At 44.1% G+C, this 17,114-nt stretch overlaps 1 protein-coding gene across 11 annotated transcripts in view; it reads left to right on the top strand.

The window, feature by feature from the left end:
- ARHGAP24 (Rho GTPase activating protein 24) overlaps positions 1–17,114 on the top strand; it is a 334,825-nt gene that overhangs the window by 281,325 nt on the left and 36,386 nt on the right. For all 11 annotated transcript variants that reach the window (XM_075929535.2, XM_075929532.2, XM_075929536.2 and 8 more), the window contains one exon: positions 6,479–6,686. In XM_075929535.2, coding sequence (XP_075785650.2) covers positions 6,479–6,686 — 208 coding nt within the window. The remainder of the gene's footprint in view (positions 1–6,478; positions 6,687–17,114) is intronic.

The raw sequence follows: 17,114 nt of genomic DNA, 5'->3' as shown, positions 1-17,114 counted from the left end.
CCATACTCCTTCCCAGACAGTCGCTTCCCATTCCGTATGTATGAAACTGATTGTTCCTTCCTAAGTGAGGGTATGTCTACACTACCCTCCTAGTTCGAACTAGGAGGGTAATGTAGGCATACTGCACTTGCAAATGAAGCCCGGGATTTGAATTTCCCGGGCTTCATTTGCATAAGCGGGGAGCCGCCATTTTTAAAACCCCGCTGGTTCGAACCCCGTGCAGCGCGGCTACACGGGGCACGAACTAGGTAGTTCGAACTAGGCATTTCACGAGGAGTAACGGTAGTTCGAACTAGGAAGCCTAGTTCGAACTACCTAGTTCGTGCCCCGTGTAGCCGCGCTGCACGGGGTTCGAACCAGTGGGGTTTTAAAATGGCGGCTCCCCGCTTATGCAAATGAAGCCCGGGAAATTCAAATGCTGGGCTTCATTTGCAAGTGCGGTATGCCTACATTACCCCGCTAGTTCGAACTAGCGGGGTAGTGTAGACATACCCTGGAGCACTTTGCATTTGTCTTTATTAAACTTCATCCTATTTACCTCAGACCATTTCTCCAATTTGTCCAGGTCATTTTGAATTATGACTCTATCCTGCAGATTAGTTGCAACCCCTCCCAGCTTGGTATCATCTGCAAACTTAATAAGCGTACTTTCTATACCAATATCTAAATCGTTGATGAAGATTGAACAGAGCCAGTCCCAAAACAGATCCCTGCGGAACCCCACTTGTTATTCCTTTCCAGCAGTATTGTGAACCATTAATAACTACTCTCTGAGTACAGTTATCTAGCCAGTTATGCACCCACTTTATAGGAGCCCAATCTAAGTTGTTCTTACCTAATTTATTGATAAGAATATCATGTGAGACCGTATCAAACGCCTTACTAAAGTCTAGGTATATCACATCCACCGCTTCTCCCTTATCCACAAGACTTGTTATCCTATCAAAGAAAGCTATCCGAGTGGTTTGACACGATTTGTTCTTTACAAATCCATGCTGGCTGTTCCCTATCACCTTGCCACTTTCCAAGTGTTTACAGATGATTTCTTTAATTACTTGCTCCATTATCTTCCCTGGCACAGAAGTTAAACTAACTGGTCTGTAGTTTCCTGGGTTGTTCTTGTTTCCTTTTTTATAGATGGGCACTATATTTGCCCTTTTCCAGTCCTCTGGAATCTCTCCGGTCTCCCATGATTTTCCAAAGATGATAGCTAGAGGCTCAGATACCTCCTCTATCAGCTCCTTGAGTATAATAGGATGCATTTCATCAGGCTCTGGTGACTTGCAGGCATCTAACTTTTCTAGGTGATTTTTGACTTGTTCTTTTTCTATTTTACCATCTAAAACTACCCCCTTCCCACTAGCATTCACTATGTCAGGCATTCCTACGGACTACTCGGTGAAGAACGATACAAAGAAGTCATTGAGCATCTCTGCCATTTCCAAGTTTCCTGTTACTGTTTCTCCCTCCTCACTGACCAGTGGGCCTACCCTCTCCTTGGTCTTCCTCTTGCTTCTAATGTATTTATAAAAAGTCTTCTTGTTTCCCTTTGTTCCCGTAGCTAGTTTGAGCTCATTTTGTGCCTTTGCCTTTCTAATCTTGCCCCTGCATTCCTGTGTTGTTTGCCTATATTCATTCTTTGTAATTTGTCCTTCTTTCCATTTTTTATATGACTCCTTTTTTTATTTTTAGATCATGCAAGATCTCGTGGTTAAGCCAAGATGGTCTTTTGCCATATTTTCTATCTTTCCGACGCAGTGGGATATCTTGCTTTTGGGCCCTTAACAATGTCCCTTTGAAAAACTGCCAACTCTCCTCAGTTGTTTTTCCCCTCAATCTTGATTCCCATGGGACTTTACCTATCAACTCTCTGAGCTTACCAAAATCCGCCTTCCCTAAAGTTTTTACTATATATATTGTTAGGACCTTATTCAAATCCATCCATTGAAGTCAATGGAAACAAACATATTAATGTCACTGGGATTTAGATCAGGCCTTCACTGTAATTGTATATGCAAATAACTAGTTACATTGGTCTAGTTGATAGGTTGTTAGTTCAGAAATATGCTTCAATTGGATATGCAAACCTTGTACCTGTGCATTAAATTATTCCCAAAAAGAGTTCTGAAATTCTGGCCCATAGATTTAAATATTGCAGAAAATAACTTAAGAACAGCCAAACTGGATCAGACCACAGTTGATAAACATGATATTAGCTTTATCAGCTGTGGCCAATGCCAAGTGTTTCAGGGGGAATAACAGAACAGGTAATCACTGTTAATCCATCTCTTGTCATTGCATCGTTGGCCAACTTGGCTAATAGACTTTCTTGGACCTATCCTCCATGCACTTACCTATTAGAATGTAATGGGCTAACCTGTTAACCGGTTACCCAGTAAGCATTGCTTACTGGCACGCGTACCAGGGTAACTGGTTAACTGGCTTGTGGCCTGGCCGGAGAAGTCTCCCACCCGGGGTGCAACGTGGCAGGCCAGTTAACTAGTTAAACATATAGTTTAACATATTAAACACAATTTTATGTCCACATTACTTAGTTCATTTTTGAACCACATTATAGTTTTGGCCTTCACACCTAGGGATGTAGAATCCCATTTAATCAGATAACTGGTTAAATGTGATGTTTGCCAATTAGCCACTTAAACGGGGGGTGAGCAGGCTGAAACGCTCCTGCACTTCCGCCCTGCCGCTGCCACAGGTGGGAGCCGCTCCAGCGAGTCTAGAGTGCCCTGCCCATGACGCACTGCTCTGGCCAGGCTGGGCCCCCTACAAGCGGGCAGTCTGGCAGGAGCATCATTGCCTGCGGTGTGCCTGGTCAAGCCTGCCATGGATAAGCAGTTCAATGGCTTTGAGAACTTGTCTCTTTTCTGTGCAGATGTAAGCAGACCTAGAATGCGAACATTAATCAGAGGAACATTAGAGGTGTGAGAAAATAGTGCAGTTAATGATAGAGAGCTTATTCATATTAATTGTGTTTTCAGTGGGCATGAATTGTCATCCACATTTTACTCTGATTAATTTAACTTTGGAAGTGTTGACTCTTCTGTTTAATGCCATGAAATATTAAGAGCTATTGGTGCAGGTGGAACTCTGAGAGTCTGCTCATAGAATAGCTTTTTCAGGGTAGGCCTTGGTTAGAGACAGCTAAAACAGTGCAGAAAACTTTACAAGGCTGATATGGAAAAATAGATTAGTTAATTTTAGGCAAAGCAAAACATTTCCCAGTTTTATCTCAGTTTTACTAATAGTGAGTTCTTATTTTCAACAATAGGCAGTGTAGCAGTTCAGGACAGCAATGTAGTAAATTCAGGATTCACTGATATAAACTGATAAACATTCAGCTGCATGCATTTTCATATGCTCCTTCAGAATATCATGCCAGCACTGCACAGGTAGCTGACATAAAAGACTTCACAAGAGCCCCCAAAGACCACAGACTCAGATAAAATATGAAGGCACCCGAGTAGTCGGTAGCCTGCCAGCCTCTGAGCCCCTGTGCATTTGTACCCATGACAATGGGCAGGCTCAGTCAGTAATATGCAATTCACTATGGTCCCCTAGGCCAGCCCAAAAGTTAAGTTGGTGTACCCCAACGTTTATAGACAGAAATAAACAGTGTATCATCTTACACATTAATGACACATTTGGTACCTCCCCTTGTACTTTCCTTCAAAGCATTCCTATTTACCACCCATTGTTATGCTTTCACTCCTGTTGTTTCAAACTACTTTACCATGTACTAAGTTGGGGTGTCCTTATACTGTCCGGATGGAATGTATTTACATATTCCATGTGCTTTTAGCAGTGCTAGCAGTTCTAGTGCTGAGAGACACTGACTTGCAAGCAAATAGCTGCTTTTGACAAGACTTGTCTGTTACTCATAGTATAACTCTTGCTTATTTTGGTTCAGGCACCAGGCCTATGCTTTGTTCTCCTACAGCCTGCTTCTAAAAGGGGGAGTAATTGCTGTTTAAGAATAGGGCTTTGTTGTAACACTTTCCTTGTTTAGTCCAGGTTGGAAACTGTGCTTCTTGTGAAATTTCCATTTCCTTGCCAGTCTCATCCCATCCCTCATGTACCATGGACATACTGAATTAACAAAGATTCAGATTTGTTTCAAGGTTTTGGATCAATATTTTGTCTGGCCAGACCAAATGAACCCCAGTGTTAACTGCAGAGTCTGCCTTAGCTTGTGAAAATTATTTGTTCATTATCCAGTTTGCATGCAGCTATCTGAAGCTGTTGGGTACAATTCCATGATCAGAATGGGGTTGAATCCTTCACTCTCCTGTGGGCTTTGAGATGACAGTTCAACAGCTCTCAGCCTGAAGCAGGGAGGGAGTGGAGGAATTCCATTATACTGCCAGGTAGAAATCCTTAGCTCAGTCAGCTCAAAAAACTACAAGTATATTTAATCCTCTCCATATTAGGGATGTAAAAAAGTAGTTGATTAGTCAGAGGCAGCTAGGGACAGGAGAAGCAGGAGCCAGTGCCAGAGCTGGCTTAAAAGCCGCTTCCCCTGGCACTGTCTCCACAGTGTGGGGAGGCTGTGGGGTTGCCAGATGGTTTGACCAAAAATACCAACCCCTCCTCATCTCCCTCAAAAAAAACCCTGGGGAAAAATTCTGTCGAGGGGAAAAAAAAGGGGGAGACCAAAGTTGTTGAGCAAAAAAGAAAAAGGACCCCGAGAGTTATTAAGCAAGAAAAATAAAACACAGCATTAAAAATAGCATTAAAACAGCATGGCCCCCTTTAAGAAAAGTCTTTAGGCTTTTTGCCGGTGGCCATCTTGTTTTCCTGATCGGAGCCAGAAGGCAGCTTCCCTGCGGAACCAGATAAGCGGGGGAGTCCGGGACGCAGGTCCGGGGTGGGGGGGAGGGGGGAGACCTGGTTGCTGAGTGTGTGTAGGGTTGCCAGGTGTCTGGTATTTTTGCCTCCTGGCAGGACCCCAAGAGTTATTAAGCAAACAAATAAATAAATAAAATAAAACAGCATGGCCCCTTTAAGTGTGTGCAGAGTCAGAATAGGGATAGGAAGAGGAGAGGCTGAGCACTAAGACCCAGGGAAGGCATTGCTTCCCCTTGCTCAGGTCTTTAGTCTTTTTGCCAGTGGCCATCTTGTTTTCTTGGTCAAGCCAGAAGGGAGCTTCCCTGCGGAACCAGGTAAGCAGGCAGTCCGGGGGCTGGGCCCAGTTGCTGAGTGTGTCCAGTATTTTCGCCTCCTGGCAGGGCAAAAAACCCAGAAAATACTGTTCATTTTAGGTGTCTGGTATTTTCTGAATTTTTTTTACCGGACAAGAGGCGAAAATACTGGACTGCCTGGGTCAATACCGGACAACTGGCAACCCTAGGAGGCTGAGAGGTTCTTACTCAATTTGAAAGGCAGACCTACAGCGGTCTGGACCTGGTGTGAGCCACCAGATCCTGGACATAGCTCCGCTGCGTCTCTGCAGTTTCAATGTAGTAGGAACCAAGCTGCCTGCACGCTTGGCTCCTATTAAATTTAAACTGCAGAGCTGCAGCGGCCTCTAATCATTGTATCGAGTCATTGGTCATGTATCTGCTACTTAACATCCTTACCCCATATAGAGCAAGCTAAAACCAGGACTTTATTTAATACATAAATAAATAGCATAATTCCCGTGGACTTCTGGCAGCTGGGATTTGGCTAGACACCAAACTTTAACAGGAAAAGGGTAGTTACATCTCCAGATCAGGCTTGAAGTGAACAAGTTTGCACTTTGCTCTTCATATCTTACCTGTCCTATGGATCAATCCAAGCTTTAGTCTCAAGGGCTGTCAGTCTAGCATATTGTATTACCACCTGCTCTTTTTCAGTACGCATCTCATTGTTGCTAGAAAAAAAAGTAATTGTGCTATTTTAGTAAATTATAGAAGTCAGAGGGTATTCATAACATATGTTCTAAAACAGAAGAGCTGAGTACCAACTGCTCCAGCTGAGGTCAGTAGGAGCTGCAGGTGTTTAATATCTATGAAAATCTGGCCCTTTTGAAAGTTTTACCCTTAGATGAGATATTAGAGCTGTTTCAATGGCCAAGTGTAGGCCACTTAGCCTTGTCTCAGAGATAAAAGATAGACAAGATAATATCTTGGGTTCATCGCTTTTGTGACAGAGTTCTATGTCCCTGTGTTGCTTTCCTCTGAGGATTTAAAGGTAGCGTTGGGTATAGTATTCTGTACCAATGGTTCATGATATTTTTGCAGTTGTCTTTTGCAACATTATGGTAAGTAAATACAGTGATGCAATGTTTTATTAATGGTGCAAGATGTGAAATTATTACACTCTTTAGCCCAGACTCAGGAGCTGACTACCCTTATATGTGACTAATCTGTAAGGAGAGCTAATGGTACAAATCATTAGCACACAGACTTCTCTCCATTTGTCCATGCAAATGCTATCTTTCCCTCAACCCATTCATGTCTCTCCTTATTATGCATAGGTATCTTTGGACAGAAGCTGGAAGACACAGTCCGGTATGAAAAGAGATATGGGAACCGTCTGGCACCAATGTTGGTGGAGCAATGTGTGGATTTTATTCGACTGCGGGGGCTGAAGGAGGAAGGACTTTTTCGACTTCCAGGCCAGGCTAACCTTGTGAAAGAGTTACAGGATGCATTTGACTGTGGAGAGAAGCCATTATTTGACAGGTAAAATGCACAAAATTGCCCCTACCTTAGGAGGTCTAGACTAGAGCTTGAGTGATCCAGTGCAGTGGTTCCCAACCATTTTTATACCACGGACCAGCAAACGCATTAAAACAAATTTGCATAATGAATATGCAAATATGCAAATAAAATGTTACCAGTCTGCCAAAAGCCCCAACCCCCAGAGCCACCGCAAACAGCTGCCTTCAGTGCGTGGTTGCTGCAGCTGAAGCCGGCTGTTTGCAGTGGCTCGGAGGGGGGGGGGGCAGATCTGGAGTACTCCCCAGCCCCCCAGCACCAGCCACTGACCCCAGAGTTCCCTGCACCCAACCCCCCTCAGTACCAGCCTCTCACCCTCAAAACTCCCCCAGTGCCAGCCCCCCATCCCAAATGTCTCAGTGCCCAGTCCCCCGTCCCTTAGAGCCCTCCCACCAGACCCCCTAGTGCCAGCCTCCTATATACAGACCCCACTGCATCCAACCTCCCAGAGCCCCCCTAGTACCAGCCCCCAGTCCCCAATATTAGCCTCATCCCCAGAGCTCCCTAGTGCCAGTCCTGCCCCCATGTCTCCCCAATACTAGCCCTGCCCTCAGAGCCCCCCAGTGCCAGCTCCCCACCTCAGATGCTCCAGTGCCCTCCAGTGTCAGCCCCCCACCCCTTAGAGCACCCCAGCACTAGCCCCACCCCCGGAACCCTCAGTGCCTGTCCCGCCCCCCTCTCCTAACCTTGCACTGCCTCACAGCCACCAGCTGAGTGCTGCTACCTGGGTCACAGCTGCTCTAAGGCTGCCGTGCCGGGCTCTGCGCAGCAAACCACTCTTCTGTGTCTGGGAGGAGACCTCACCCCTGCCCTGGTTCGATGAGAGGCAGGGCAGGACACACCTTCCCAACAGCCACGACAGAAGGAACTGGGCGGTTGAGAACTGCTGATCTAGTGTACGGTGAGATAAATGGCATCAAATCCTTCCTGAGCCAGTGTGGTTTGAAGCTTTGTAACTTTTGCTGACTTAACATTTCCAATTAACAGGCTAGTGTTTACTTCATTTCTCACTACTGCATATGATCTCAGTGTGTTTTGGAGACATTCTTTTTTGTTGTAGTAGTAGTAGTAGCTTAATATTGATGCCAGTTAGGAAGTGTATCATAAGCAGTTAGGCTTAATCAAAAATGTCCAGACCCGTTTAACCTTATCACCCGTAGGAATAGATTGGTGGTGGGTTTTCTTATTCTGTTGCATCAAGAAAAATGTTGTATTATCACTAGCTGTTCTGTTAGCTATTGAAGTAGATGGAAGGCGTAGAAGAAATTAAGGTTGCTGTGACATTTTTTTTTTTTAAATGGAAGTGGTTTAATTATAGTCACTTGTAAGGGTCAAACTTCAAATGGTTTGGAGGGTTCAGGTCAGATTAGCATCTAAATGGTCAGCTAATTATCCAAAACTTAACCATAAAATAGGAACTTTTGGGACTCAGAAAAGAGCCAGTGTCATTCTCTCAGTCTTTGATGGTCTTTACCTTACATTGGCATCTTCACCCATCTCTGAATGTAAGAGCTTGATTTAAAGAGAATTCTGCTCTGAAAATGACAATGTAAATATGGCAACATGTATCAGCAGGAGTCAATCACAGTCATTTTTTATTATTGCCAGGATAATGTACCTGAGGGATTGAATCAGAGATCTGCACTGCTAAAAGCATGAGACCTCTATTCTAGGAACTGGAGGAGTGTTCGTAGTAAGATCTGGTAGAAGAGGCGATACATTACACAGAACTAGTGGGTTGTACCAGCCACTGTAACTCTGGGAGAGTGATCTAGATTCCTATGCCAACTAAATTCCATTTATAGACTGTTGAACTTTCGTTCTATTGAGATTAGATCTTTGGTAACACCACTACCAATTCCTTAAAAGAGGAGAGGGTTGAATAGATGTGTTGGAGGGAGAGGGGAGTTGCACTTGTTCTACAGGATATTTGACTGTTATTGGTGCCTGAGCCAAAATGAATCAGATTTTAGCTGGTGTGTGTGTCTGATCATTAGAAAATATTTTCATCTCCTCATAAAATAACCATATATCACATGGCATTGGAGTGATATTGCAAGGATCAAATGTTGTGAGGCCATTTTCCCATCTATTCTGCAGATCATGAAGGTGGTAATGCACAGGAAGAACAAAAACTATTGCTTTCATGTCAGCTTTATTACTTTTTAAATGAAAAGTAGACTGCAGGGCAAGCTTGGCTGGAGAAGAGCTTGATAGGGTTAGAACTACAGCAACTGATGCTGTTAGAGGGATGAATTCTTGCATCAGACTATAAAAGCATACAATTTTTTTAGTTTGTTAACTAGAAAGATATTGCAGAGCTATGCTATGGGGAAAGGCATGTTTTTAAAAAGCAATGGGAAAACTACATTAGCTAAATGAATTCTTTGAATTCATTTTTCCTTTGTTTTGTCCTTTAAGCTAAATGTGAGTAAAGATATCTCTGGTAATGGTGTTGCCAGAGATGCAGATGAACTGACACTGGGGTACAAATGATCTTGAATGAGACTTTCCTATGCCCCTAGGCCAAATGATTGAAAAGAAAATTGTATTTTAAACAACCCATGGAGATGCTATGTCTAACATTCCAGACAGAGGTGCTGCTTTCAAGTGATCTGCAGAGCTCATCTATTATAAAACAAATGAGTTGAGGGCTGAGCAGCATGAATATTTCTCTTGGGTTTCTCTCACAACACCTGCATCTCACTAATGAGCCTTGAGAAAAAGCTTGCTGTTTCAGCTTGAGAGAAAGAAATGGAGAAGAGGTTTCATGTGGTGCTGCTGTAAAGCGGACAGTGACCACAGTGGAACTAGCTCGAAACGTTGGCATTAGTTACCTCGAGTTCTCTGGTACTTCCCCTTTTCTTCAGAAGCTTATGTATTTGTGATTCACCCCTGCCTCAGATGGTTTTTTTTTTTTGCTTGCTTATTTTCCCTTATTCTGGGGGTCAGTGTGGTGGGATCAGGGATACACCACTGGCTGGTCTGGTAGTTAAGAGATTGAGTTCTTTTCCTGACTCTACCACTGTGATGTTGGGTAAGGTTCTTCTCTACATCCCTGTTTTCCTTCCCAACCTATATCTTTTCTGGTTTGACTGAGGGTTGCTCAGGCCAGGCACTGCCTCTCACTCTGTGCTTGGACAGTGCTTAATATAGTGAGACTCTTATTTTTGTTGGGACTCCTAGATGCTACTGCAGTATCAATAATAATTTAATTCTGCTGTTCCCATCTCCCTCGAGCCCTTGTGCAGGCATTCAGGATTACCCTGTACTGTGGGGAAGGAGAGACCATGCTGTTGATATACCCTTTCTCCCCTGCACTACTCTGGGTGTGTATAGACTACAGGGCTTTTTCAAAAAAAGTAGCCTTTTTTCGAAAAAACTTCCTCTGCGTCTAGACTGCTGCTGCATTCTTTCGAAAGTAAATCGAAAGAACGCAGCAGTTTTTTTGACCACGGAAAACCTCGTTTTATGAGGAATAATGCCTTTTTTCAAAAGTGCTCTTTCAAAAAAAGGCGCTATGTAATGCAAACTGTGCTTTTTCAAAAAAGAGCATCCAGACCGCCTGTAGTAGTGGTTGTAGTGTAGGGCTTCATTAGTCATGGCATGAGGGGGTAGACCACATCCCTCATGATTCACAGTAGCATGTCCACATCCCTGACCCGGATGTTGCGCTCAGGGAAGAAGGTGCCAGCCTCTAACTTCTGGGGCTGGAGTTGCAGAGAATGTGGGCGTCATGCACCTTCCCTGATTAGCCAATAAAGATGTCTGTAAACTGGCCATGGTGGTCATCCAGGGTCTGCAGGACCATTGAAAAGTATCAGTTGATGTACTGCGCTTCCCGTTGGTCAGGAGCCCAGAGAATCAAAGGGGTTGTCAGAGCCTTTGGGAGGTCTCTGAGACCTCCCCTTTGTCCCCCCGAAACACTACAGTAGCCACACCACAGCAGGGACTGGAACTGGAGAAGGAGCAGGGACTGGGACTGGAGCCAGGTAGGTCAGGAGAGCCTGGACGGTTGCACGCATGTTATGTCCCTTCTGCAGCAGTTCAGTCTATGTCTCTCTCCACCACTGTGCATCATCCTGGACCTTCCCCCCACCGTCCCCTGTACCCCCAACCCCCTCTCTTCTTAGGGTTCCCCTTTCCAGTTCTCCCCCTCCTCCCCAGGTCTGCAGCCTGAGAGTGCCTTATCTGCATGACAAGGGCCCTGACGGTCGACTTCCTCATGCTGAACTGGTTGTTCATGGATCAGTAACTGTTGAGCATGGGGAGCTTTCAGACAGCTAAGGTGACCCACTTCTCCAGGGGGATGGCGGGTTGCATCTGGATGTCCCATTGCGTGTGGGCAGGGTGAGCCAGGCACAGAGCTCCAGGAACATCTTCTTCCTCATATGGAAGTTCTGAAGCAGCTGCTGGTCGTCCCATTGCTCCACGATGAGCTGGTCCCACCAATCAGAACTGGTGTCCAGCCACAAGAAGTATCGCTTTCACAGTGGGGTGCGGTGCTTCCGCATACATGCAGAAGGTCTCCTCTAATAGCTCAGGGTCGTGTTCTGCAGGGCCAGGAGGGCAGCCTGCAGAAACTGCAGCTCGGCAGTTTGGGAACGTCGCATGCCCAGAGGCAGCTTTGCTGTCCCTCAGGGCTCATCTGGACTATGCCGAGTGCCGAAAGAGGCACTTCCGATCTCACTTTTGAAAGCGGAGCTTTTGAAAGTGAAAGTAGTTTGGACGCGGCTTTTTAGGTGAATCCCCCACCCCTTTTTCGAAAAGCCACTTTTCCTTAAAAAATGAGGTTTACATGGCTTTTCAAAAAAGCTCTGCTTTCAAAAGTGAGACCGGGGAATTTGCACATCATCTCATCGTCTAGACTACAGGCTTCTGTCGACAAAGAGCGTCTAGACTACATCCAGTTCTGTCCACAAAGCAAGCTGCTTTGTCGACATGACAGTGTAGACGCAAAGGACAGTGTAGATGCAATAATGCCTTCTGTCGACAGAACTCTGTCGAAAAAAGGTGTTATTCCTCATAGAATGAGGTTAGCAGCCTTTGACAAAACTGCTGAGTTGTGTCAACGTTATGTCGACAGAACTCAGCAGCAGTGTAGACACAGGTATAGTTTTGTCAACAAAAGTCCACCCTTTGTCGACAAAACCCTGTAGTCTAGACACACCCAATGAGCCCTCAGAGAGGTAGGCGAGTAAGCAGAAGAACCTCAGAAACGGCTGTCCAGGGGGGTCCCTTTAAGCACACGTCTCAGATAGCTTTAGGCAGCAGCTCCAAGAAGCAACTTCTGACTTAATACCCTGCCTGAACTGGTTCCTGGTGGCCTTCAATGCGAGATAGCATCCAATCTGTGTGGATGCTATCTTTCGAAATAGCATATTGCTATTTCATTGCGCTTTTTGTGTAGAGATGCTTTATTTCAAAATAAGCTTTTCCAGAAGATATCTTCTGGAATAGTTTATTCTGAAAGAAGCTTGCAGTGTAGACACTGCAATTCTCCTGCCCCCTCCCCCCCCCCCCCCCCCCCAGCCAGACACCCTACCAGGAGTGTACTCGCAATCAAAATAGGCCCGGGAAATGGGTTGAGAACGGCCCTCCCCATGATGTCACCCCTGTGTCATGTCCGGCACATTGCGCAGGCGGCAGGTCGGGCTCTGCGTGCCGCACACAGCCCGGACGCGGAGCCGCTCGGAATGAGGGGCAACGGCGTGTGGACATAACAGCCCACCGGACGACAGCCCACCGGGAAATTCCCGGTATCCCGCTGGGCCAGTCCGCCCCTGCACCCTACTCCCAACCTGCTTCTGCAACCTACTTCCCACCCAGACCTCTCACCCCCCTACACCTCACCTCCCGCCCAGTTCCTGCACCCTATCCCTATCCCATTCACTGGCAGTCCTGTGAATGGGATAGGGATACTTACCCCTGCATTTTTTGCCCCACACCAGACCTTGAGGGCCCTCCAGAATCCATCAAACCTGGAACTTCAGAGTAAATCTGGCCTCAGGCCTTGAACCTCAGTTCTTCCTGCCTCTCCCCCCACCATGGAGGTGGAGCACCAGGGGAGTGAGGTGTTTCAGTTGGGGGCCACATCAGTGAGGGTGGGAGGGGGGTGGAGGGTTTTTTTTCCCCCTTCTCACTTGTGTGGTCCCCAACTGATTTTTTCTGTGCGTCAGTGACCCCTGACCCAAAAAAGGTTCCCCGCTCCTGCCATAAATGTTGAAACCTTTTGCTGAAACTATTTGACATAATATTGTATCTAAAAATGAAGCCTGGCCAACAAGCCCCCAGTTGGATCCCAGCCCCCATCTGGCTGCAGTGTCATAACATTCCTGCACCCCCACACACTCCAGTCTTGTGCTCTGAGTCCATTATACACCCAAATCCCCTGCCCTGAGCCCCTCATACATCCCAACCCAGACTTCTGTACACCTGTATCCCCAGTCCCCTGCCATAATAGTCACATAATAACACAGCTTGAATTAATATATGAAGCTGTATTTGACCATTTATGATGTAAATTTCAAAGAAATGTGCAAAAAGATGCAGCAGAAGTCCCATTAAATAAAGTCTGTGAGTACAATGTTTCATTTATGCTATTATTAATCATTATGTCAATTATCAATAATATTAAGTTGTATATTTTCAATCATGCAAATGGGCATTCTTTGTTGACCACTTGTTCTGAATTTTTATGTAGTTTGGCTCTTTGGTTTGAAAAGGGTGCCAACTCCTGATCTAGAACCAGAGTTTGCTGAAGTGCTAAACCAGCTTCTCGTAACAGTAGATTTTTCTGCACATGCAGAGAGAATCTTTTCTTCATTTCAAGTCAATAACTAGTCATTCAAAGTTAAGAAACCATTGACAACTGGAAAATTAGGAAAGCTAGTTTTCCTCTTCCAATCTATGATTTAAAAATTGATATGAGAAGATGAAGTTTACCACTTCTAAAATCTTGAAGGGCGATCAGTTCAGTTAGCTAACTATATATATCTTATTTCTGTTGTTTAATAAATCAGTTAATTTTAAATGCAAAACAGCTTTAATAAAAAAAATCATATGTATCTATCCAGCACATTTAAGATAGTTTTATCTAATTTTAAAATGCTGTTTTATGCTTTTTAATTGAATTTGTATTTCCATCCAAATAAAGCTTGATGCAAAGCACAAAGTAAACAAATAATTTAATAAATAAGAAATGCATCAGTGACCATTTTCTAATATAGTAAAAAATAAAATCTAAAAATCCGAATAAATGTTAGTGAAATTATATAATTGTTTAAATATTTGTGCACAGATATAGAATATTGGTCAGTTTATTAAGAAGAAACACCAAATTTAATGCAAAGGCTTTATTTAGTTGCAACTCAGCATGTTTTAATGATTATGAAACAGTGATATTTAGCTTGTTTGCTGATTTAAATCATTATTAAAATTGATTATTTAAATTTCTTTGATTTAAACGAATATGCCTTGATGGCTGAATAAATATATTTATAATTATGTGCACAAAATCTTTCAAGATCAGTTATTTATTGTGTAAGATTGGCTTGGCGACTCCTCCACCAATTAAAAAAATAATGTCAGATTTTCTTCAGTATGTAAATTTTTTCTAAAAGAAAGCAAAATTGGATTTCTCTTTTTATATTTCTTTCCATCTACTGTTCATTGCAATTATTATGTGATTATATGAAAGTCAGTATCTCTCAGGGAAGGAAAAGTATTTGAAATGTTACTGAAACAGACATAAATATTAATGCAGGAAGATTTTCATAGCTATTTCCAACAATGAACAAGCTCTTCAGTGAAGTTTAAAATTCAGTAGTTTGTGTCTTTTTGTGACTCTCTCTCTCTCTCTCTCTGTGTGTGTGTGTGTGTGTGTGTGTGTGTGTGTGTGTGTGTGTGTGTGTGTGTGTGTGTGTGTGTGTGTGTACATATACTTCTAAAAGGCTTACCCAGCAGGGCAGTGAGCTGGTGGGGGAGGTGCAGGAGTCAGGGCAGGAACTTGGGGTGTGAGGCGGGGAGTTCAGGAGTGAGAGTACGAAAGTGAGAGTTGGGGCATGAGGAAGGGCTCAAGGTGGAGAGTCCTAACCAGCACTAGGGATGTTAAAATGTGTATAATTAAGTAACCATGTAATCGCTGAAAATTTCAGCCAGTTGATCCCCAGCCTGTAACAATGCTTGGGTTTCTTCTGTCTTAGGTGCAGGACTCTGCACTTGTCCTTGCTGAACCTCATCAGATTTTTCTTGGCCCAATCCTCTAATCTATCCAGGTCACTCTATCCCTGCCCTCCAATGTATCTACCTCTCCCCCTAGCTTACTGTCATCTGCAAACTTGCAGAGGGTATAATCCATCCCCTCATCCAGGTAATTAATGAAGATGTTGAATAAAACCGGCCCTAGAACAAATCCATGGTGCACTCCGCTTAAAACTGACCACCAGCCAGACATCGAGCCATTGGTCACTACCCGTTGAGCCCAACAATCTAGCCAGATTTCTATCCACCTTACAGTCCATTTATCCAGTCCATGTTTCCTTAACTTGCTGGCAAGAATATTGTGGGAGACCATATCAATAGCTTTCCTAAAGACAAGGAATATCAAATCCACTGACTTCCCCATGTCCACAGAGCCAGTTACCTCATCAGAGAAGCTAATCAGCTTGATCAGGCATGACTTGTCCTTGATGAATCCATGTTGACTATTCCTGATCACTTTTCCCTCTTCCAAGTGCTTCAAAATGGATTATTTGAGGATCCCCTCCATGATTTTTCTGGGGGCTGAGGTAAGGCTGACTGGTCTGTAGTTCCCTGGATTGTCCTTCTTCCCTTTTCTAAAGATGGGCACTACATTTTGCCTTTTTCCAATCATCTGGGGTCTCTCCTGATCTCCACGCGTTTTCAAAGATAATGGCCGAAGGCTCTGCAATAACATTTGCCAACTCCCTCGGTACCCTTGAATGCCGAGTAAGTCTTCTAGTATATAGATATATAAACATGTAGTCAGGGAGGTGTATATATTATTGTACAATTAATGCTTCCAAAAAACAAAAACCTTCATAATATTCTTTTATAGCTGTGGCTTCTTCTAGAGAAGAACACTGTACATAAAAGCAAAATGTTTCATGCTGTTCTGTTCAGCATTGCTACAATCTGAGGAAGTAACCTGTAAGTGGCAGCAGTATATGATAGCTAGCAGTCTCTAAAGGATGAATTATGTTGTTAAAATAATCCAAAATGTGGAATTGGATGTGAGGAATGTTTATATACATTTAATTACTGGAATTGTCAAAGCACACACATTTTGGGACCCATCTGGCTATAGACTATATAAATAAGATTCTCAAGGTCGTAAGCATATCATGTTGAATTCTTAGTGTATAGATATAGAGAATGAGGCTGTTTGCCTTATCCTGCCTTGCTTCAGCTCCATCCCTGGGACAGCTGGTGTTGGCTTCCCTGCACCTACCTGAGGATGTCCTGCAAGGAGAGGAAAATGCAGGAAATACACAAAAGAGCAAGGGCATGGAGTACAATGTTAACTGTGTCCTTCTTAATATTAACTAAAGAATTTACTATTAAGGCCTCAGTCCCGCCCGTATCTCCCAGTGGGCATTGAGGTTGCCAAGTAGTGAAACAAGTGTAGTTCTGATACAACAATGAGGGAGAAGACTAAACAATATGGTTTGAACCATATGGTACAAAACTCAGTTATTTGGATGCCAAGTGGGGTGAATGAGTAGGGCTAGAAGGGATCCACCATGAGTAAATTCTCTTGCCCTCTTTCTTAGAGGACATCAGAGCCCATTCCAGCTATTTATATATATTATCCCAGGCTGCACAGCAGCTGTAGGTGTGCTTCATTGAGTCCATGCAGCTGCTCCATAGCCTGGAGTGAAGTATTCTTCCTCACATACACACCTCTGTCTGTCTGTCTGTCTGTCCAGACAAGACTGGGTGCTGGGCAGATGATTTTAACCCACATCCATACTTCTTGCATTAGCACCTTTCTTATTTGCATGTCCTTGCACCCGGCAACTCATTTGAGCAAGAGAAGGAGGCCACTACCTGGTTTTGGTCCCCAGAAAAATGCCACAAAGAAACAGACTAACTTGTGTAAACTCCGAAGCCCAGCAGTCTTTACAATACTTTGTCCCATTGTTCATTGTAGGATAGAACTCCCAGGGAAAGACACTGCATTGCACGCTCTGCAGATTTTTCTGTTATAGGACATAGCAACAGCTGTGTTGTTCAGGGCTTATCTAGACTACACTAAAGTGTCGAAAGAGGATATGCAAATTCTGCGGGAAAGTAGTTTAGACACAGCTTTTTCGGTGAACCCTCCCCCCTTGTCGAAAAGCCGCATAAACCTCATTTTTGGAGGAAAAG

This window comes from Pelodiscus sinensis, chromosome 4, assembly GCF_052426305.1.
Source record: "Pelodiscus sinensis isolate ZL-2025 chromosome 4, ASM5242630v1, whole genome shotgun sequence".
NCBI classification, from domain to species: domain Eukaryota; kingdom Metazoa; phylum Chordata; order Testudines; family Trionychidae; genus Pelodiscus; species Pelodiscus sinensis.
This window is presented reverse-complemented; position numbering and strand designations above follow the sequence as displayed.